General features: G+C 39.4%; 1 protein-coding gene across 1 annotated transcript in view; it reads right to left on the bottom strand.

Annotated features, from left to right (window-relative positions):
- Positions 1 to 291: 291 nt before the first annotated feature.
- The window catches only part of ACVR1B (activin A receptor type 1B), a 44,952-nt gene continuing 20,922 nt past the window's right edge, over positions 292 to 24,321 (bottom strand). The window contains exons 2-9 of the mRNA XM_063293638.1: positions 24,038 to 24,277; positions 20,561 to 20,809; positions 14,629 to 14,859; positions 11,838 to 12,005; positions 10,630 to 10,786; positions 9,710 to 9,834; positions 6,670 to 6,800; positions 292 to 5,651 (exon numbers count right to left, since the gene is read on the bottom strand). Of these exons, the coding sequence (XP_063149708.1) occupies positions 5,526 to 5,651; positions 6,670 to 6,800; positions 9,710 to 9,834; positions 10,630 to 10,786; positions 11,838 to 12,005; positions 14,629 to 14,859; positions 20,561 to 20,809; positions 24,038 to 24,277 (1,427 nt within the window). The 3' untranslated portion in view covers positions 292 to 5,525. The remainder of the gene's footprint in view (positions 5,652 to 6,669; positions 6,801 to 9,709; positions 9,835 to 10,629; positions 10,787 to 11,837; positions 12,006 to 14,628; positions 14,860 to 20,560; positions 20,810 to 24,037; positions 24,278 to 24,321) is intronic.

Genomic DNA, 24,321 nt, shown 5'->3' with positions numbered 1-24,321 from the left:
CTGAAGGGCAAGAACTCCACTGCACTATATTCTGAAATTGATCCAATTAAAGCCCTAATGTTTGCTTTATTCTCACAGCAGAGTTCTAATAATATTGACAACACAATCCTTCCTATAGTAATCTTTTACACATTGTTACAAACACAGCTTCATGTAGTTCAGTTATATCTTTCTTTGAGTTATCTTACTTTATGTATATATCCTTTTTCATTCCCTTAGCTAATATTAAAATTCAAGTATGTAAAGTACAGTATAGATAAGCCAGAACTGAAACAAAAAAAGTCGTAAGAGTTTATGTGAATAAAAACAAACTTTTAATAATGTACAACCAAAAATTGGACAGCCTCATTCTTATATTAAAACAAAAGATTTCTTTTCTATATTACATCTATTTACATTTGCATACTGAGGAGGTAAAGTGTCTAAGTGGCTATTTTACAGTCTTTCTCTAGTAAAACATAAAACCAGAAACAAATATAAAGGTCAAGAAGGAATCAATTTTCGGAACAAAAAAGAGGGAAGAGACAAGACAACAGTACCAAGAGTGATCTATTCTGAAGCCAGTGTGACCCCATCAAGAAGTCATTCCACCCACTTACTAGATTTGAAAAAGATGGAGGGCGTTGCCAATGTACTTTTCCACTAGGAAATTTCATATAGATTCTTCCATATCTGTTCTGATGAAGCCGGCTGGTTGTTCCCCAAATGGAATTCAAAACTGGGATTCTATCCTATTACCTGTACGACGCTGGGTTATTTGGCCACTGGACTAAAACTTCATGGAAGCCTGGCAGAGGCTACTGTCTTCCATCATGTTCAGTTTGAAAGGAATTGTAGTAAATTGCTAAACATTAGTCTATTGGGTTTTCTGAATTTATTTTTAGCCAAAAATAAAAACATATAGTGCTGGGCCTTCCTTAAAAACTCAGTGTACCATGACAGCTATTGGTCTAATTTGCAATGGAAATTAGTGCTACTGCTTTTTTTTTTTTTAAGGAACTATGAAGGAGTGGTTAGAAACATTAACACTATTGTATCACAGTAAACAGGACATTTGCTCCTCCTAGTTAACGATGCCAACTGCAGTAGCTAACTTCCACATGTCATTGGAGTGATACAGGCACAATAAAGAAATGTCCTAAGGAAACATCCATTCCTGCTTTATTAAAGAGGTGCAATTTGAACCTTTTGAACACACCTACAGTCTGAAATCAGGCAAATTTTCTTGTTTTCCATTTCCTTTAGTCATTTTTAGTTTGTCATGATAACGTAAAGAAAAAAAAATCTTGCCCAAGAGTCCAATTTTGCTGGATGAATTTGAGGGTTTCTTTATGAATAAAATGGCTCATATCCTCTTGGTTGGATGCCAGGAGGGCAGAGCCTATTGTGGTGAATGGGGTGCCACCTTGTGATATGATCTGGATTATTTTGAGCTCGTAGAACCCGAGGCAGATAGAATCCTTTGTTAGTCTGACCACCTGCATGTTAGATGCATGTCCCTTCTGGCTCCTTTGGGTCGCTAGATAGGGTATAACCAGCCGGATCTGGGAGGTATCAATGCTTCTTTGAGGGAGAAGTTGATGTTGCCTGCTTTGAAGGAGGTAGCTGAAGAAGTAAACCCTGGATACAGCTGTGTTTGATAAATTTTGGCCTAGCTGCAATCTACCCTTCTTAGGGAGGGGTGTTGAGAAGGTAGTTGGGAATCAGAGAAGACCCTAGAGGAAGCAGAGGATCTAAGCCTGGTTATGGGACAGATATGTCACTGGTTGTCCTGATAGATAATCTTCCTTCAGATGCAGATGGGGTGGAGGGAATAAGCTCCTCTTGGTTTTGTAACTTGGTGGTGTTCAATATCATGATATTCTTCTTACAGGGAGTTGGAGGCACCATTTTACAATGGTTCTGCTCCTACCTGAGTGTGTGGTCATCGTCAATAATCCTGGAAGAGATGCACCTGAGTCCATGAAGCTTCAGTGTGGGGTCCCTCAGGGCTTTGTTGTTTTAACATCTACATCAAACGGGTGGGACAGGTGATCTGGTGGCTCAAGCTGAGGTATCACCAGTGTACTGATGCTCAACTCACAACCCCATGGAAATCTTGAACCAGCATCTATGAATTTGGATGGGGCAAGATAAACTCACATCAAATTTTGTAAGACAGAGTTGCTAATGATTAGTAGACCTTGGGACATCCTGACATCAGTCCCAGTAGTTACTCTAGACTGGATTATGCTCCCCCTGAAGGATGTGCTTGTTGACTTGGAATCCTCCTGGACTCACAACTCCTGCTTAAATGGCTGGTGGAAATTGTGGCCAGGTGGGCCTTTGCCCAGATTTGGCTTATCCACCACTTACAATACTACAAGGAACAGGATGCCCTGACTTCAGTAACTCATACTTTGATCATAACTTGACTGGACTACTGCAATGTGCACTACATGCTGCTGCCTTTGAAGACAATCTGGAAGCAGTAGCTGATACAAAATGCGGCAGTAAGATTATTGGTAGGACAGCCCCATCTACCAGAATTATACTTATATTAAAGGTCCTGCATAGGTAGCCAGTAGGATTCTGGGCCCAATCCAAAATGCTGGCCATTAGCCTTAAAGCCCTAATTGGCACTTGGCATTCAGGCAATACCATACCAGAATTGAATCTGCTCATTGGTTTAGTCATCAAGAGAGGGTCTGCTGAAAGTTCTCTCCCCTCGCGAGGTTTATAACATCCTCCAACTTACGGAATATTCTCCCTCCAGAAGTACATGCAGCCACCTGCTGCAATTCTGTAAACAGGTTAAAGCTATTTTATTTCAATGCACTTTTGATCCCAGATGACTGTCTGTCTTTTTATTTCTGCTCTCTATAGTTATTTTATTATTGATAGGGGTTCCGAATTTAGCCATTTATTGTTGTGATTTTTTTTTTGGTTTGATGCTGTATATCATCCAGTTTCTTTTGGGATTCAGGCAGGTTATAAGTATTGTAAAAGTCATAAATAGCCTTTCATATAGAACTAGAGCGGATTTACTCTGAGAAGGAAGCAACAGATGTTATATTTGTAGCATAATGTAAGGCATAATTGGGGGAATTATACTCCAATTTAAATTGACTTTATATGAAGCATGCTGATGTGCCTCTAAGCTGTAGATTTAGGAGTAAAGTGTCAAGAAATGTGCAATAGAAACAGGACACTCACTCTGGCAAAATTATTTACCACTTGGGAATACCTGGAAACAGATATGCTTAAGGGAAGTACACACTGTTTAGCCTCAGGTTAATTTCATGACTAATACTTAAAAATCTTCAACTCATCCATGATAATCAAATGGCTGTTTTAAATGGAGGTGTATTTGACAGTGAAATTATACACACGAACATTTCCATTACCTGAGCTCCAAGTGTAAATCTTCGTGATATATTGTTTTCAATTCCAACTCCAGCAATCATAGATGCCATTTCTTCTTTATGAAAATGTATGATTAAAATAAATTTCAAGGTGCCTTTTATTTTAGGTCAGAAATGCAAGGAAGATTTTAGTAAATGGTGTCCCTTTGCTAGTGATTTGTGGTGGATTCTGGCTCAGAAATGATCAGACCAAAATAACAGAAAAGAACAAGTTTTACAATCAGAAGCACAAATCCCACATCGGTCTACAAACAAAAGCGCCTGAGATTTTCAAAACACAGCCTTAAAGGAAGCTACAACTTGTTACAGACCTAAAGGAACATGTCAAATTGACTCCAATACACAATGCAAAACTCTGCAATGTATATACTGATACAATCAAAGACACAAGAAAGGTTAAGGGAGAGGGAAGGAAAGACAAACACATGCCCATACTCACAAACAACAAATACAGAATGTTTTATATTCTTATAAAATCCCCTGTCTAAGAAGGGATAACTCCTCCTCTTAGAAGTCAAGGGCTCATGGTTTGTATAGAAACAGTTCCAGTGTAAAATTGAGCTGTGTGCATTTCTCAGTTTTTTTTTCTTTTTTTGCAGTGATTTCTTTATAAACAGAATGAGAGGTAATTATCTATTTTACTCTTACAAAGAATAGTAAAAAAAGTTAAAATCCAGCCCCTCCATTAAAATAAGAATTAAAAAAATTAATCAAACCACTCCAGTTAAAAGTTATGGCTTCAGGAGTTATCTATCAAACACCCAACCTACACATAATGGAGTTTCTAATGCATTATTTGCATTACAATACAATCTCAGGCTGTTCCCCCCACAAAAAAATGTGACAGCCAAATCAGTCCTACTATGCCCTGATCATTTAATTCAAACAAAATGCATGCAGTTAATCCATTCCCAGTCCTTCCCTACCCTACCCTACCCTACCCTACCCACCCCCTGCCCAAGTGACACAAAGTAGCTTCCAGAGTAAGGGAGATCATATTATATCTATATATCTATATACACATACACGTACATACGCGCGCGCGCACACACACACACACACACACACACACACCAGCTTTGTCTTGCAGTTGTTGTTCCTTGAAGGACAAATGTTGCCAGGAAGTCTCTGAGTGCAGATTTCTCCATAGCCATGTCATTCTGTAGAGAAATGTAGAACACCAGAGTTGTTCTGCCAAAGGCACCTTGAGAAATGGAAGGGCAATGATCCTATATGGTCGATTTTGTTTGCCTTTCTTAACTAGGAAAGCACCAATTTCAGCGGACACCTAATTCTTCCACAATTCTTTCTGCTTGCTAGGTAATCATTGCTACCCATTATGGGAGAATCCTAAACTAAAAACGAACACACGTAATCAAAATATTTTCCCTGCTTTAAAAAAAAAGGAGGGGAAGAATGGCAGTGAAACGATTTGTACAGTGCCTAAAATAGGTCTACTATTTGGCAGGGCAGAACCCTACTCCTTCCTAGTGAGAAGATAGCTAATTATCAGCTAGTGACAAATAGGGAATTAGCACCTGCACTTCACGAAAGGACACTCTACATTTTCACATGCACAGGAGCACAAGCAGACACAATATATACCTACAGGGCAAAGGGACACGTACCTTTGCACATGCACACACTGCAGTTCTGGCTTAGGATCTGTCGAGCTAGAAAAGGGCCACTATACGGCCAGACAGAGGTGCACACAAGGTACCTGTGTGTACGTGTCAATCCTCAAAACCTTCCCCCTGCCACACTTTTTAATCCATAAGAAAGTATCTTCTTCTCCCAAGCCATAAGGCTTTCCCTAATCAGCACATCACTCAAATTTACAGGGATTTCCATAAGAGAAACAAAATTATACTGTGGCTGATGTTCCCTTATACAAGCCCCTCAGAATGCTCTCAGGAGGGAATTAGAAAAAGATGTGTTTCACTCTTGAATGAGGAAATGAGTGAAGTCTCTAATGTCCATCCTCCTCACCTGGCCACCTGCAGGCCAAGCTGTCCAGTTGATAGCAGCAGGCTGAATAGAAAGATGAGGTAGGCCTTCTTCACCACATCAATTCTAGCATGGCAGCTTTTTGTGCACTTTCCTCAAGATGGTGCTTGGGGTCTAAATTTTCACATCTTCCTGGATACTGAGTTGAGAAAGAGTTTTCTTGATGCGTAAGGCTGTTAGCCGTGCTGCTCCATTGGCATACCAGCACTCACGCATCATTTTCCCCATAACTCGCAAAGCCTGTGAACAATGGGAGAGTGACATCAGGAGAAATCTCTTTTCAGGAGATCAAATCCATTTTTAAAAAATCTGTGAAGAATGAGCTACTTAGGCTTACGATGCTACTTTCTGCTTGTTCCCTCTTATTAGTGTGCATTTGAAACTGCAGTAGCAACTTATTTTCCTATTCGGATTTTTAAAAAAACTGGCCAAAATAAAATTCAGCGTTTGCCAATTGCCTCTTAAAAGAAGCAAAGATTCGTCCTTTCACAATGATGAAAAAGACCTTTTTGTCACTGGCTGCATTTCCACAGAACTCAAAGCTGTTTTTAAAATTAGTTTGTTGAACATTCCATAGTAGCATAAAACACTATGCTATGAGGGTTTTTTTTTGCTTTAGTATTATATGAAAACCAAGCCAGAGCCAATCCAACTTATTTTTAACACTTTAAAGCTGAAATCTGCACTTATTTTGAGTTATTTCTTTTCTACCCAGACTATTTATTTATATCTTTCTACGAACAAGTAAAGAAAACTTGAAAAAATGGTGGTGTTTAAACACTATGTCAAGCTATAATATGGTCTGTTTGGTTTGGCTTGATATGCGATGTGTGAATCCAGAGTGTCTTATTCATAATGCCACAGTTATGCAAACCTTGGCTTAGTGCAATGTATAACCCCAGTCCCTTTTTTAATTGACTGGCTAGAATTATAATCAAAGCCAGAATTATAATATATTTGGTAGAAAGTGCTTCTGTATGTATGGATTAATGTACAGATTGCTCTAGGGAATTTGCTCAGTCCTTGTTCAATAAGCCAGAAGAAATAACTTCAGTACCAAATACAGGAGCTATAAGAGAGGTGGTTTACTTAAAGGAGGATGAGTTGATAACTGGGGTTCTTTATTCAATTGCTACCAACATTTAATGCTAACAATCTGCTGAAAGCTGTTCCCTACTTTCCCAGAGCTAATATGACAAATACTATATTAAGAATGATACTTTATGGCATGGTTTTTGGTTTTCAAGATCAATTGTACCTCATAACTCTGCCACCAGTTGGGGATGTTAGGTCGTAGTTTCTGTTCACATACAACTTTTCGCATTTCTTCAATGGATGGGTCAGAGGGCACAAGGTCATAGTATGGGAGCTGATATTCTTCATGAATACCTAAAAGGGGAAGCAAAAAAAGAGAAAAACAGGCTATTATTTATTATGAGAACATCATTTTCATAGACACAGTAGCATTAATGATACAGGATAAACAGGATGAACTGCCTGCAAAAACAACAGGTAGTATCATAAAACATGGATCTTTGCAGTAAAGCTGACAGCCAATGATGTGTGCAATTGGTTTTCAATAATAAAAAATTATAATTATTTAATAATATGTAATAATAGATATACAAAGGGAAAAGCATTGGAAAGCCTGTGGCCTGCTTTTTCTAACTTTACAATATTTATGATTTCTCAACTCAAAAACAATATAGAAAATAAAAAGTGTGTGTGTGTGTGTGTGTGTGTATAAATAAAGATAATACTACATGAAAAATATCCATAACAATCCCATAAAAGGCAAGGAAATTATTACCCACTGCTGTATTCTTACATTCTAACAGCACATTAAAAACCATTTTTTTCCAAGGAGATTATATATTCTTTGACACAAATAATGGCCAAGTTAAATCTGGCAGTAATATATTGGTCTCTCAGCTTTGGTACTTTAAGGACTTTTCCAATATATAGCATTAACTATCCATTCCATCATAAGTATATGAAACTATTTATTTTTCTTTAGATTTTTCCCCCCAATAAGATTATTAAGGCCATCTTAGATTTCACCACTGCTTTCCTCAGAAACATCATTAATAGCTTCCAAAATTGTTTTCCAGTATTACATATCATAATAATCACAAGTGAACAAAATCTCTTTCCCTCATTTTCAACACAAATTCAAAACATGTTTATTCATTTCCTCTATTGTAACTGGGGTCCAGTAATTTTCCTGAATGAAAAAGCCACATACTTAACAACTTTTACATAGCTTCTATCTTGCACAGAAATCTTCAGTGAGAGGCTAACTGCCCATCTTATGTACCACTTAGAATTATTTTGGTGACTGGGTTAGCACACAAGTTAATAAACAAAGGATTTTTAAAAAAAAAAATGCTCTTGAAGTCACTATTTCTGTCATGAGTACTGATGGCGAGCAGGAGGGGGCCTCTATCCAGGTGGGAAAACGCATGCGCAGAACTGAGGAGTTGAGCAGCCATTCAAAGAGACACAGATCAGACCCGCCTTGACTTTTGGGGTTTATCTGTCTGGGTTTTCCCACGCTTCTTCAGTTTGTTAGGACTGATATCCTAACAGTCAGGAATCACGCTGAGATGAGGAGTAGGTCTCTAGTGTTTATTACTGCTACATAAGACAGAAAATCCTAACAAACTGAAGAAGCGTGGGAAAACCCAGACAGATAAACCCCAAAAGTTAAGGCGGGTCTGATCTGTGTCTCTTTGAATGGCTGCTTAACTCCTCAGTACTACGCATGCGTTTTCCCCCCTGGATAGAGGCCCCCTCCTGCTCGCCATCAGTACTCATGACAATTTCTTACCCACTGATATTTTGAAAAGTATCAAAATTGTACAAAATACAAAAAAGACAGTTTCGAAAAACAAGAACTAGCTATAGCAAAATTAATCTCCAAAATTCTACTTACTTTTTTTTTTATAGAATACTCACAGCACTGGTATCGGAATTGGCTTTTTAACGTTTCAATTATTTCTTTAATCCTGTCTCTTTAGTTAAAGTTCTTAGTTTTATATCTGAGAACATTTAGATTTCATTTTAACATTGGATTAAAGAGTTAAGTGTTATTAGTCTGTGGCAGCATAATTATTTTCTCTCGTAGCACTTTAAAAACTGAATAGACCACTTTGGTTCATTATATTTAAGTTATGCTTTGTTGCCTAATTCAGTTTAATTTATTTGATTTCGGAGTTGCCTGACTCCAAAATCTTCCTTCATTTCACCCAATTCATTTTTAAACTATATAAGGCTGGTCTTCTTCTTTGTCATGGATCTTCTTTATATTTAATTTACCTTTTAGTGTGTTCTTTTTCTGAACTTTTTTTTTTTGCTATATACAATTTGATGTTGTTTTTTTTGGATTTTTTCTTATGCAATTGAATATAATTCCAATTAGCATATTCATCTCAGTATCTACAGTCTGTGTAGGTATTTGGACTATATTACTTGATGTGATAAATTTAAATTTAACCTATTTTAATGAGGTCCAAACAATACATGCAAAGAAACTAAAAAAACCTTTGCTGCATGAAGAAAAACTAGTTTTATTGCGATGTTAAAACAGTAATATGCAGATACAATTTTCTTTTAGCAGACCTTCCTGAAATGGAAAACTCTGACCCTGGAAAATTTCTGTTTTTTACTCATCTCTTGTCTTTCCTCTTTTCCATTTATTTGGGCAGGTTTTAAATAGTACTTTTACTAAGCATAGGCTGCAAGTATGACCTATGTCCTATTTTCTGTTCCCTACTTACTTCCATCTAATAAATAATCCATTTTTTTCAGTTCATGACAAAGAAGAAAAAAAAACTATAATCCCCACAATTGATCAATAAAAATATAGTAACATTTTTACCTTACTCTGGAGTACATTCTGCAGTCATGCAGATTAAGGAGGGATGTTTATAGTAATACTTCATGACATAACATTTCTGTTAATTAGTATATCCAAAAGAGCAAGATTTTTTTTTTAATGTTAATCCTGTAGCTTTGCTGTCAGAATCAATGACAATAATTCAAACCCATTAAAGGAAAGTCTGACTACAGGGCTGAACCAATGGAAAGAAAGTCAGATTCTGAATCAGCAGAATCATATTGATTTCCTTCCATATCAAAATAGACTGAATTTTCCCACTCTTCCCATAATAGCATTAAGTTTCTACTAGTCCCAAGTTTTAATATTTCTAGGCACTTGGATGACAGTGCTGGATGCAACATCTGAAGCCAACAGGAAACTCTTAATTTTTATTAGAGAAAAAAAAGAAAGCTATTACCTCCTGAGTTGCACCTACGAGCAATTTCCCAGTAAACAAGGCCAAGGGCATAGATATCCGCACACTTAAATGAGTCAAAATGCTTCATGTTTATTGTTTCATCAAGAACCTCAGGGGCCATGTAACTGTAGCAAAAGAACAATCAGATTAGCTGCATCTATCTGAGACACACATGCTTCGCATATGCCACATATCCATAAAATCATGCATCTGTTGTCTACTATTGTGAGTAGGAGCAAAAGCTCATTCAACAAAACCTTTGAGGAAAGCCTAAAATATTTTAGAATGTTTTATATTATTTCCCTTTCTATTAACAGCATGTTTACCAACAAAATCAAGCAAAAATTGCTCTGTAATACTGCTGTGAGTGACTGAATTTAGATCTACAAAACTGCTGCTGAAAAAACTTGTTGAAATAAAATGCACAAGACTTTATACTAAGGATATTAAGGGTTAGCCCAAATAATTCATTTGGAAATCATTTTGGGAGAAGAAAGCACAATGCAAATTTTAAGTATATAGTTCATATAGATAAAAGGCAGTTGTCTAATATATTATTTGTTCAGCTACCATTAAAGTCAGATTATTGCCCTTCAACAATTTACTATTTATTGAACTGCTTATGTTTATAGAAATGTTAATTATCGGTAATTTTGTTAAAAAAAAATATTATTCTGTAAAGTACTTTACTTTGAAACTCTTCAAATTTCAGAAGTAATTTAGTGCTGTAATTGATTCACAAATACCCAATCCTAATGATGTGTGTAGAAGAAACTAATTAGTGTTAATAGCTAATGGCTAAGAGAATACAATTCTAAAAATGATGCAGCCAAAAGGCTACAGAGAAAGGAAACATTTTAAACAACTACCAGTTGTATCTTCATCTACCCAACCCAATCAGCTGATACATAATTACTTGCCGTTTTGTTCCAACTCTCTGGTTAGGGGCAATGTCAATTGTATCAGTAACAGAGTCATGGCGGACAGCTAGACCCAGGTCTGCAATGGCACAAGTTCCATTCTTCTTCACTAATATATTTTTGGATTTCAAGTCCCGGTGTGCAATCCCAGGTTTTCCTAACAAAGTATGAGAGAAAATTCTGTTTATACAGTTTGGCCAAGTATAAAGCAAAAAAGCGTGCAATGTAAAAATCTTGGCTAAGCTATGACAATCAAGTTCTAGAGAGTGTAAATTATCCTGAAGGAAAAAAGCAAGATCTTTTATCCAACTGACTGGACAATGTAAATTGAATTTTTATTTATTCATTTATTTAATTTATATTGTCACCCACCTCAAACTAGTGACTCTGGGCAGCTAGGTGAATAGGTCCTCTACTGCCAGCTCTTCCTAGATTAAGATAGTAGGACAGTTCATATATGCCTTTTCTATCTGTTAGATCACCATTTAAAAGATAGGATGAAGAACTGGGATTGTCTATTCTCATTTACGTCCTTCCTGAGCACATCAAGCCTGATTACCTTCAAGTACAATTCCTCATTATTTTAAATAAGAGAAACTATGCTTAACATCAGTTTATTCACTGGGAACTTTAGCCCCATGTATTCCAAGCCTATGTTCCTGTTAAGTAAACAATATCTTATTTCTCAATCTTCTGTGTGTTAGCCTATAGACTGATTTGACCCTGCAGGCGTGGCATGCTCCAGATTCCTTTGATTAAACAGTATCATCTATTAGGACTCTGGAAGCACATCTTCTCTATAGCAATATATACTCTCTGGAATGGGATTCCCCTGAGATCCAGATGGCCCCCACTCTGCTATTGTTTGGAAGAGCCTTGAAGACCTGGCTCTTCACCCAGGTCTTTGGTGAGGGGGAGTGAGACCCCTTACTTCATTCCATTTAGTTTGTCATGCTTGCCGTCTTTTATCTTTTATCAATTTTACTGTAATTTCTTTGATTATTGTGAGTCAACCAGAGTCGAGAATTGGGCAGCATACAAGTTTAATATGTTGTTATTGTTGCCTTTGTTAGACTCAATGAATCTCTTTATATCATAAGAATTAACTCTTTTTCAGCTCATGTCTATCAATAATAACAGAAGCTTATTTCTCTAATTTTCTAACCATTCGTTATCAAATTTACATCTGTAGCCAACCTGTTCCTTACCTTGGGTCCCCACAATTTCCATATGCAGATGTGCCAAACCACTGGCAGCAGACAGAGCCAATTTAATCATCCCTTCAATAGTTACAGTATATCGGTTGAGGTAATCAAACAGAGAGCCATGCTCATGGTAATCAGAGACCAACCATAATTGTGTCCAAGTGCCATTATCTGTTGGCAATACAAAAAAAAGTAAAGAGTGCACTGAAACAAGAAGGATAACAATGGTTTTTCCTGAGAAGTCACTGAAGAACAGCAGATTAATTACTGCTTGCTGCTGTTTAGCATATTTCAGAAAGATGTTATATTTTTATTTGTACCGCTCTTTACTGTGGGATTGATACTAACAAATGTCTGTACTGTAGATTCATTTTCCTTTCCCAGTTTAGTCCTTCCAATAGTCATAAATAAAATGTTATGATAGAGCTTGGACCTGGCAATGATTCCCCCTCCTCACCCTCTACCCCAGAAAATGGGATCAGAGGTATTGCTAACATGACCTCTGATAATGAGGGCAATGAAAATGCTGTGAAAACAGAAATTATCTGGAATAGCCTGTACCCATTTTTTGCTTTCAGGCTTGCCACTGTACAATGCAGCTAACTAATCTGTGCCCACATACTTCTCTCCACACAAAGGGAAGGATGGCCTGTAATGATAATAGTGACTGCAGACTGCCTTTGTGTCTATAAAAGGCAGCAAGATAGCCTTTTAAGATAGTTTTATCTTAAAAGCAGAAAATAACAATACTATGGGGATGGGAATATAAAAACTGGTTCCTGGGTTTGTCAGTCTTTGATCCATTAGAAGGCAGTAAGAACTCATGGAGTGCAAGAACGTTGCCATTTCATACAGCACTAGATTATTTTGGAACTCTCCAAGCTTCAAGAATAAAGTGCTTTTCTGGATACTTTTACAGATGTTAACTAAACCTCACAGCATACGCTTGCATGTAATTAGACTGCCAAGTTATTTTAATATTGTCCAGTCTTGGACTCATCACAGAGTGAACATTTTTAATAGCTGCTAACCAGAGCAGACATTGCGAGTTTCCTGCCAAACTTAACAAATTTGCATGAGTTGCAGATCAGATCAGTTTCTCAATTTTGGCTTCTGTTTTTTTACTGGGTATGTTTCCAGGTATGGAAATGTAATGAACAGAGCAAAGGAAGCACACCTTAGAGTTAACGTAGCATCAAGCCATCATCAAAAAGCCACCCACTGACACTCAAGAGAAAGGAACGGAAGAGACAATAAGAGACAATCGCGAAGCTGGTGAAGTTTAGAAACCAGAGTTTTAAAACCTTTTGAGAGATATTCCTTTCCAGAGTTCTAAATGGAGATCTGATACAAAATTACTTTTGTGAAAGTAACCAGTTAAACTTCATGCATTGGTTGCCACCCCAAGGCAGAAAGCAATGTTCTAGACTGGAAATTGTCGGAGTCATACCTTGAATTACACAGCCCAATTAAGTTAACATGAGCAGTTCTTTTTTCTCACAACAGCTGCTCACTAGAGGCTAAAGACTGCTAGTGCAGTTCACGTGAGAGGAGGAAGTGAAACAAAGCGCCAGTTGCTTTTCGCTGCATCCTGCAGTCCAAGCCATTATAGCGGCTATATTTTTCCAGAACAAAGCTGTCTCTGTGACGGTGAGAGTCGACTGAGAGACTAATGGTGCTTTAGCTATTCACTATTCCAATTTCTTGCGCTCTACTGAGTCTCTGAGTGAGACAGATGCAGGTCCAGAGTTGATCTCCTCCTCTGTGATGGATGTTTAGCTCAAACCAATGTCTGAAATTCAGTTTGTTCAAATACCCAAGGGCTAACATTCCTGAATATGTCAGTTTAGGGTAATAAGGTAATTCCTATACTGTTTAAGAAATCCACAAGAGGCAACTTTTTAATTATACAAAGTTGTCTTAGTTTATTGTGATGAGAAAAAACTACCCCGGCTGTTTTCCTGTATGAAAACCTTAATGTAAGGTAGAGCTCCCAATTCAATACCACCCTGGCTTTTTGACGATACTCCAGCTTTCCAAGTTTCCTCAGCCTCCTCTTCCTGCTGTCAATATGTATTCCCTCTTGCTCTTAGATCCTAACTGACACTGAAGAAATTAGAAATAAAGGCAATGTTTATATCCCCACTTCCTGAGTCAGTGTAAAGTTTTATTTCTGTCCAAGCTTCCCCTCCCCAAATATCTGCCAGAACTTCGTTTCCTAGCATGCAAAATATTCAAGAACATTTTAGGGTATTGTATTAACACAGCCAACAGGTACCACAAGCTTGATCGTCATGGCTAAATTATCATGCAGACTACTGATTGGCTTTTAATTCAAAGCAACGTACAATATAATAGCTGTAGCTGTATCAGTCATGCACCATAACTGAATTCACAAATCGTATCAAGACATGGTTTTAAACACTGCTGTAAACAAACCAGAATCAGGCCTATGAACAAGCAAAGTAACCGCTGGGGTTTTTAGATTACTTTATTTATTTAATTTTAAAGCTGTTTTGCCATGCTCTGTGGATTGGTCAGAAGTATGGGTGAGGCAAACCTGCAATAAACTAAGAAGCCACAAACCTCAAAGCACATCAGCAGATCATGCTAAGGGACAAACAGCAGCCTTGATTTCAAGGTGATCCCTTTTGTAGTACATGCTAAATCACACATTAAAAAAAGGAAACGATATAGCTTAGTCCAATGTGTGAACCCATCATACATCAGTGTTAGGCTTCAAAGGCAACTGAAGCATTTATTTTTTTACTGGAGCATCAAAGCAGCAAGATACCTTTGTTGTCTGCAGCAATAAATCCCAGAATGTTCTCGTGGCGCAACATGACGGTTTGATATATTTCAGCTTCTCTAAACCAAGATCGCTCTTCCCGCGATGAGAAAATTTTCACAGCGACATCACCGCCACGCCATCGGCCACGCCACACTTCCCCAAAGCGACCTTTGCCAATGATTTCCTGGAGGACTATTGTTCGAGCCACAGTGCGCTGGACAAACAGCGGCAAGCCTGAAAGCAAAGAATGAAGGATGAAAACAGAGACAAAGCAGAATAGAACTACGAGAACAGTAAAATCACCTTGATCTTATCACCTTTCGAATATATAAATTTAAATAATAAATAAATAACAAATACACATTCTGAATTGTATCAGATACCAATGTGACATTCTATCCCAAAAAACATCTTATTGGGGATTGGTCTTAACAGAAGCAGAATAGTTAAACCATGGAAATATGTGGTCAGAACTAGAACTCCTTTGGACATAAAGAGCTTTGACTGCTGTGGCTAGGTGCCAATGCTCAATTCTGTACTTACATTAAGTAAACAGAAGCATACAGTAATAAAGTAACAAATACTGAAGAGGATCTCACACAAAAGGAAGCTATGGTGGCATGGGGTCAAACTCATGTGTTATTTGAGTATCCTGGAGGAGCTGGCTTGGGTGGGGAAGCTTGAGAAATAAACAACTCAAAACCTAATCTAGCCATATTAAGGACTTGCCCTAGCCACAAATTCACATCCGCAAAAGAGGGCAATTATGATCCAAGGTCAAGGAATAATCCTATACAATTACTGTGATAATTACCAAGATATTCTGAACACTAGGTTCCCTGAAAAAGTAGAGCTACAACTGCAATAAAAGGCACAGCCAAGGAGGATAAATCTGATTTTAAGGTATCTACATGTTCAGCTAACATACTGTAGATGGAGTAGTTCTATGGAAGCACATTAATCTCAGGCTCACCAGGGTGTGATCTGACCATGACAAAGGGGAAAGATGTACTTCTCCTCTCAGATCACATTGCCACTGCTCCAACAAGAAAACTAAGTCTGGGGTGAGGCCACTGTCCTGAGTTGGGTCTTGAATAATCTGAGTCAGGTCCATAGCTGCCATGGTAGCCCTGAACTCCTGAGCCACCTCTGAGGCCCACCCCAGGGGTGGCAGATTGAAGTCCCCCAGAACCATAAGCCTGGGGAACTCCACTGCCAACCCTGAGATGGCCTCCAGCAGCTCAGGCAGGGAGGTTGCTACGCGGCAGGGACACCACCCAACTGTTCCCAAGAACCCAACTTGAAAAACAGAGTCTCACACCTGGTCACTTGTGGAGCATGGCCCCTAAAGCCACAAGAGATTCCCAGATGACAAAAGCCACCCCTCCTCCCCTGCCCTGAGGTCTTGGCTGGTACCATACTTGAAACGCGGCCGGGCACATCTCTCAAAGAGGAACACCTCCTTCCGGGCCAGGTTTCAGTAATACACACCAGGTCAGCCCTCTCCTCCACGATCAAACTGCAAATGAGGGGGGGCTTGTTGTGAACTGACCTGGTGCTACAAAGCAGCAGCTGGAGATCAGGGCCTCCACAGGTCTGTTGACCAGGATCTGGGTCTGAGCAAGGAGGGCCGGAACACGCCACTGCTAATAAACACCGGGGGCATCTTCCCCATTGATGGCCTGCCTTCCGGCTCCCGTCATAACATCCCTGACCTGTCACCACCTTGATCCTCTGTCCCGCCCTACAATCCCCAGAGTCTTGCAGTCCATTAGCCCCCAATCCTGGACTCCAAAGACCCCTGGTTGAAAATAGAGATTCCTCCATTCAAGCACTCATTCACTCACTCCCTCACACGCTCAATTGGTCACAGTGTGATGACGGGCCCTTTGAGCACACCAGCTCATGCTCTCGGCGTTGTCAGGGCCTCACCATCGCCCACCCACTCATTCACTGTGCTCTCCCTCGGCTTCTCTTACTAGTCAGGAGGGGGTACACCAGCCAAAATTCCTCACCCCTGCCTCTCACTCAGGAGATGAGTGCTTCCATACAATTCATTCTCAATCAGTAACCTGTACTCCCTCTCATGCCTCTCACACCTGGGAGGGAATACCCCATTCACCTTGGAGGAACCTTTGCAAAGCTAATGATGACTAAAAGGATGGGATGGTGGTGGCCAGAGTTAAATCCTAAATTCTCAGATCTTAAAATTCGCGCCCACGGGCCAGTTCTTCTACAGACCACTGGATACCCACCCGGTCCAATTATCCAGGGGCTACCCGGGTCACATCGCCACCCCCCAGGCCCGTTGCACCGTCGGTGTCCACGCCCACCAAGCTGAACTAACACCCCCCACTTTGTCTGGGGGGCTCCGGCCAAGGTTCCAGGAACAATTCGGGCAATGGCCCTGAAGCAACCCTACTGCTGGTATATTAGCCTCCCTGCTGGATAGTGGCATCCTTGCCTGAGCTGCTAGATGCTGTTGCTGAGTTAGCAGTTGAATCCTTAAGGTTGATTGTTCTTGGGGATTTTAACCTGCCTTTGGATAGCACTGGATCTGATTTGCTCAGTTCATGGTTGCCATGGCAACCATGGAACTGCCCAACATATACTAAACGTCACACATTAGATTTGTTTTTTTGTCTCACGGCAGCTATGATCTGATCTTAAGGTGGAGAACATTACCATCTGTCATGGCCAGACCACCGTGACTACCTCTTGTTTATTACAGAGGTATGATGTATTAGATCAGTCCACCTCAACTGCCCTAATGGACCTGGAGGGGTTTCAGAGGACAGCTGCAGTTTTGTTTGGGGATCTGATGGGTTGTTCAGCTGAGGACTTAGTGGCTGCTTGGAATATTGATCACTCGTGTGGCCTCTCTGTTGTATGTCGATTTGGGGTGGGTGGGTAGGTAGGTTGGTTTTCTGAGGAACTTTGGGGAATAAAATGTCAGAAGAGATGCCTAGAATGCTGTTGGAAGAAAATGAAGAGTGAACATGACCAAGCATGTGTAACAGTCCACATTAGGGATTACATTGTGGATATAGAAACAATTATTTCTCTGCCCTTATCATGTCTGCTGACAGTCAATCAGTGATCCTTTTCCAGTGATCCATTTTTATTGGTTCTGAGGTTCATCCCTGTTCTATCTATCAGGCCTCTGTGAAGAATATTGTAGACATCTAATGGATAATCACTTGGATTCACTCAGACTCTGACAGGGCAGGTCCAGCTGAGGCAACGGAGGCAGTCTGATGTGGTTATCTGGTAGGAGCTTGTTCCTGTAACTCCTGAGGAAATGGACAGGATTCCCAGGATTGTTAACCCAGCTGATATAATGGGACGTAAGAGTAACCTTGAGGAACAGGAGGAAAAGCCGCAACCAAGACAGCGGTCAGGTAAAAAAAAAATTGAATCCAAGGCAGAAATGTAATTTGAGAAAGCATTTCAGACGTGACGCTCCTTAATTCTCTGAAGATAAAGGGAAGGAGAGGGGAAGGTGCATTCAGATAAGATTCTGTTATTGTAACCTTGTAATAAAAGTAGTATTAGCATTCATAACTTTGGTTTCCTGGTCTGGTCTATGTTTAAGGGATGATAGCCACCTGTTTGTTAGACCTTCATCCTTCCTTGCTTGTGAAGGCTGCTGGGATGTGATATGAAGTTGGGTTCATGCAACGGTGTTGACCTCTTTGAAAGAACAGGTGGTTCACCTCTTCCTCAAGAGGTCATCCAATCTCCAACCTTCCCTTTCTGGATAAGTTTGTTGAAAAGGTGGTCAAATTGCAGTTCAGAGAATCCTGAATGAAACAAATTATCTAGATACATTTCAGTTGACAGCATTGTTTATGCTTGTTGATGACCTATGGCAGAGCTGGGATTGGAGGGCTTGCTACCATTCTCCCTCTCCAGTCTCTCAGCAGTTTTCACACCATTGACCATGATGTCTTTCTGGATTGGTGATAGAGAGTGAAGGCATAATGTTATGGTGGTTCTTCTCTCTCTGCAGCCAATTCAAGTGGTGCTGGTAGGAGAGGAGAAGCTGAGTCCAATTTGCAGGATGCCTGATTTTCAAGGTGTCCCACGGCTTGACACACTTGTACCTCTTGTTTAACATCAGCATGAGGCCATTGGGGGAGATCATCCATTGATTTGAGGTCAGGTATCAATATGCTAATGATACTCAGTTGTACATCTCAACCTCTGGCCAATGAAGCATTGTTGTCAAAATGCTGTTTGGGTCTGAATGGAAAAGACAGGCTCTGGCAAGACCAAGTGGTTATGGCACTTGGTCTCCCAGTTCTGGGGACTTTCCATCCTTGATGCTGCCTGTGGTTACACTGCTCCGTTCAGGACTTGTGCACAATCTGGGAGTTTCCTTAAGACTCTCAGCATCTGCTTGAGGAACAAGTGGCAGCTGTGATCAGGAAGCCCTTTGCACAGGTTCAACTTGTGTGCCAGTTCAGCCTATTACTGGATTGAGAGCCCCCACCCCCAGTCACTCATGCCTTGGTTACCTGTCAGATGGACAGGTAACCACCTGGAAGGTACTGCTCGTCCAGAATGTGGCACCATGAGCAATGATAAGCAAGCCTTGTTATGCCCATTACATCATCCCTGTTATGTGAGTTGCACTGGCGTTGCTTATTGGGTTCTCAGTGCAATTCAAGATCCCTATTTATTATTATTATAAAGCCCTACATGGCATATGGCCTAGCTATCCGAGTGACCACCATCTGTTCTGTTCACTCTGACAGGTCCCATCAATTAAACAATGTCATTTATGTGGGACATAGGAAATGGGCCTTCTGTTGTTGCACTGCCCTTTGAAACAGAACCCTGCCAGATGTGGCTCCAACCTTGCCCACCTTTGAGTAGTTTCTAAAAACCTGTCTTTTCCTCCAGACCTTGGGTTTGGATGTTTTGGATGGATCACTTAGTTTGGGTGGGGGGGTGTTGATGTTCCCTCAGATGATTGCTGTGCTGTTATATTATGCCTTTGTTTTACATATAATTTCTGGTATTTTTACTCTTGTGAAGCCATCCAAAGCTGTTTTGGAGGTGGGTGGCCTAGAAATTTGATGAGAGCAAACATTTTGTATTCTTAAAAGAACTAAGGCCATGGTAGCATGCTGTATTCCAGAGCTGTATTCAATATTCACAATTATGTGAATATTGAATGCAGCTTCATTCAATATTCACATTTTTTCAGGAGCTGCATTCAATATTCAATTATGCTAATGACTGTATTCTGCAAATGGGCAGACCTAGGGTGGGAAATGTGCTGAGTCAATACAGGAAAGACCAAAAATAGGCAGATGCTATTTTTCAATACTAGATTATGTACTAGTTATGTACTAGGCAAAAGATGTCTTGTTCACAAATGCCCATAAGTTTTCCAAAATACTTCAAAGAACTGTTTTTCAGCAGCTGTGGCTGTTTTATGGAACAGATCCATTGAGATCTTGTTAAATTATCAGTATAGCTTAATCATTTCTCCTTTTCATTATTCTTCTCCCAGTATTATCATTACTAATTATTACTCACGTAGCCTTGTTATAATTACTAGTATTTCATCTTGATTGTTAATATCCTTAACACTCATCTTAAAAGAATCAGTACTGTAGAGCACTGTATCTCCTTGACTTCAAATATAGTTACCTATAGCTCTGTCTTATTTAAAGGAAGCGTGAACAATTTGCTGCAAAATGAGTTAACTTATTTCTGAAGTGTATAATTTTAGCTTTTAATACCTTGCAGCTACAGTTTGTGGCAAGCACTCTGCAGCAACCTCCAGTACAGATAAAACACTGGGCAGCAATTTAGGTGGAAGTTGCACAACAGTACAGATTACCATTTAAATCCTGCTTTATTCCTATATATTAAAATTTAGATCATCATCACACATCTTTGTATAAAACAGACATTATACCTGAGCCAGAGCCAGAAGTAGACAAATCATAGACTAGATCTTGCAGGGTCTTGTCCTTGGATAGACACATCTCACAAGATGGATCCTCCATGTCCAACCGCTGACGATTGTGATATACACGTGGATGGTGATGAAAGACAAAAACTAGTATAATCATAATGATGAACACAAGAAAGACTGGTCCTGCAATGACAGCCACCAGCTCCACAGGTCCCCAGATTGAAGGCGTTTCATCATCCTGCCTATGTCCTTGAGGAAAGAAAAGATAGGTGCTTCAGCTTCAAATTCAAGCTGTATATATCTTGGGATTTAAAAAATATAGGTCTACATTTAATAGATCTGAAGGTATACACTTAAGACAAAGATTAACACTCAAAGGAATTGACACTGGCTTGGAGTCTCGGGGAAGTGTGTGCTTTCCCTTCACATCTCCTGTTCAGATACAGCTACAATGAAATCAAAAGCATTTATTTTTACTGGTTAAAAATGGAAGCTTATAATTTCACCTGAACCACAAAAAAGTGGAAGTACATACTTCTGTTATCCTCTGTTGCTGCTGCCCCAGAAAGAGGAAATCAGGATTCATGTTCATAACATTAAACTTCTGTTTGGCATTACATATAAACAAGTAATTGCCAACAGCAAAGACCAAATAAGCTGAAAGCATGTTTTCAGTAGTTTCTCCCTATCATTTCCCTGTGATATTGCCAATAAACAGAACATTGCCTCAAAATAATAGACCATTCTTCTTTCATGGTCCTATATTCCTGTTGAAAGTTAACTCCATTACTTAATCATTTCAACTGTTTTTACTGCTTTCTTTTATTTAATACATGTGAAGATATACCCACATGTAATGAAAGCAACAATCCTCCAAACTTGAGTAACTGTGGTAGGAACATATTTATCAGAGGAGACTTTTTGTTACAACAGCTTATGGAAACAAAGACTGCCTATATCAGTTTAAATGTATGGAAGACAAAGACTCCACTATACTTAACAAAAAAGTAAAGATGGTAAATCCAAAGGTTATTTAAATAGTATTAAGCATCACTTTCAATTTTCCAGTTCATCTTTCCTAACTGGTTAAGTAATAGTCTTGCCAAATGTTTTATTCAGCATACATTGCTAGCTTTTTTTAAAGATTTTCATATATTCTAAAGATAGGTTATTTTTCTCAAATCACTCATGCAGACTAACCTCTAGCTAAAAATGAGCATCCTGCAATGAAATGTACTGCCACGAGGGGGAGTCAAATCTTAGTAAAGGTAAAGGTTTCCCTTGACGTAAAGTCCAGTCGTGTCCGACTCTAGGGGGCGGTGCTCATCTCCGTTTCAAAGCCTTGGAGCCGGCGTTGTCCATAGGACACTTCCGGGTCATGTGGCCAGTATGACTCATGGAACGCCGTTACCTTCCCGCCGAAGCGGTACCAATTAATCTACTCACATTTGCATGTTTTCGAACTGCTTGGTGTGCAGAAGCTGGGACGAGCAACGGGAGCTCACCCCGCTGCGCGGTTTCGAACCGCCGACCTTCCGATCGACAGCTCAGCGGTTTAACCCGCAGCGCCACCGCGTCAAATCTTACCCCAACAATATTTCCCACTTCTTGCACATGAGTGAGAGACTCTAAGTACTAGCATTTGCACAGAATTTAATTCACAAGTATTGCAGCCTAGATAATGAATAGTGCTTCTAAAAACCTGTACAGCTATGATTGTATAGTATGATGGAAAGTGACATTTAATCAGAAGTTCAACTGACTATTTTATCTGGCTATTCTTTTCAGTTTTTCACCAATTTCTATTATTTTTTGGCACAAAATAACCCCATAAACAGATGCAGTAACAGATACTTTTTGAAATAATCCCTCTAGAGTTTTTAAAAAACTCTAGCTTTTAAAATTCAATCTACACTGATATGAATCCAATTATAATATCTCAGGCTAATTAGGTATCTCCAGAGAATTCAAGTATTAAAATATTTTATTTTATAAAACACAAACCCTTATGGAAAAATAATTAATTTAAAATTAATTTATGCCATTGATGTTGTTTTAAAATTTTGGGTGTTTTACCTTGTTTTGTTAGCTGCCATGCATATGAGATGGGCAGTCATATAAATTTATTAAATAAAGTTTAAAGAGAAACCTGCATCCTCCAGTTCTCTGTTAGAATTGAAAATAAATCGATTTCCTGGATGTGACTTTAAGAATTGCATTAGGTGACTGATGTATCCCCCCTCCCCCAATATGACTGCTTTAAGAACTAGCAAAGAGGTGCTGTACTCATAAAAGTTGCAATGCACTTCTGAATCATTTTTGGAAGCCTTAAACATTAGGTTCACTTACTGGCTATTTTTACCTGCAATATTAGCAACAGAAAAGTTATTTTCTCATTCTCACTGAACATTCAGTGTTGTAAAAATGTGAACTTTCATTATGTTACCAAAGGCTGTTAATCTTCCCATAAAATAAAGTCTTCAAGTTGGACTGAACTCCTAGTAACTTAATGGAAACCCATGTTTGCTATTTAGGAACTGAATTTTCATTGCTCAGTTCAATTTCCATAGAAAATGTAAAAGAAAGTAAGTTACAAACAGACTGCTCATGGTCACTCATGCTCACAATGGACTATTGCAATGTGCCGAATATGGGGCTGCCCTTGAAGAGTATCCAGAAGCTACAGCTGGTACAGGATGTAGCAGCATGGGCAGTTACGTGCACTCCTTGATCAGCGTATGTTACACCTCTGCTCTGAAAGCTGCATTGGTTGCCAGTATGATTCCAGATTCAATTCAAGGTGCCGGTTTTAACCTCTAAAGCCCTTCATGGCATGGGGCCAGGACCGCCTCTCCCTGATTACATCTACCCGTCCCATTAGGTTTGATGGAAGAGGCATGCTCCAGGTTCTATCCGCTAATGAATGCCACCTGGCAGGACCCAGGAAGACAGCTTTTTCTGTCATGGAACCTACTGTTTGGAATATAATTCCCCCAGAGATTAGATTGGCCCTGAAGCCTGTCAGTCTTTTGTAAGGCCTTAAAGACTTGGTTTGGTCACTGGGCCTGGGAGTCAGGAGGTGGAGCTGAGTTTGTGCATTGGTTATGTTGACTTGTGATTGATGGCCTGTTTTTACAATGGCTGCTGTTTCTATGTGTGTTGTTTTTTGTTTTTCTTTTCTAATGTTTTAATATTCTGCTAACACTGTTAGTGGTCCAGAGACATGAATTTGACGTGGGTAGCTATTTAAATTGAAATAATAAATAATACATGATTTACCAGAATCACCTCATGTGAATCTAGTTATTAAGCTGCTGCTGATGTGGATAAAAATATGCAACTAACAAACAAGCAAAATAGCACCTAACAGTAAAAGTACTAATAGTGGATTGAGGCTGATGTAAGTACAGCATAAAAATAATCAGGCTTGCTTTAATTGGCTAGAAAGACTCACAGAATATTCTCATATTCACTTACCACTGGGCACCATAAGATCAATTTTGTTACAGTAGTCAGAGTAGCAGCACTCTGTGTTGCGTACAGCTTCTGAACTAAGGCAGAAAAATGGTTTTCCAGCAGGAATCAACTTTACTTTGGGAATACAGGTCCGGGTGTGATGTTTCATCCCATTCACGTTTGTTATTGAGACCATACAGGCACCATCTGTTTCACACGTGGCATTGGCTTGATTGCAGTCAGAGCACAAGCACAATAAAGCTGAAGAAAAGAGAAAAAGAGTTCTGTGTGACAAGCTACTTATG

The sequence above is a fragment of the Candoia aspera genome, chromosome 2 (assembly GCF_035149785.1).
Source record: "Candoia aspera isolate rCanAsp1 chromosome 2, rCanAsp1.hap2, whole genome shotgun sequence".
Taxonomy (NCBI): Eukaryota; Metazoa; Chordata; class Lepidosauria; order Squamata; family Boidae; genus Candoia; species Candoia aspera.
The sequence above is the reverse complement of the archived record's forward strand: the minus strand, read 5'-3'. Positions and strand labels throughout refer to the sequence as shown.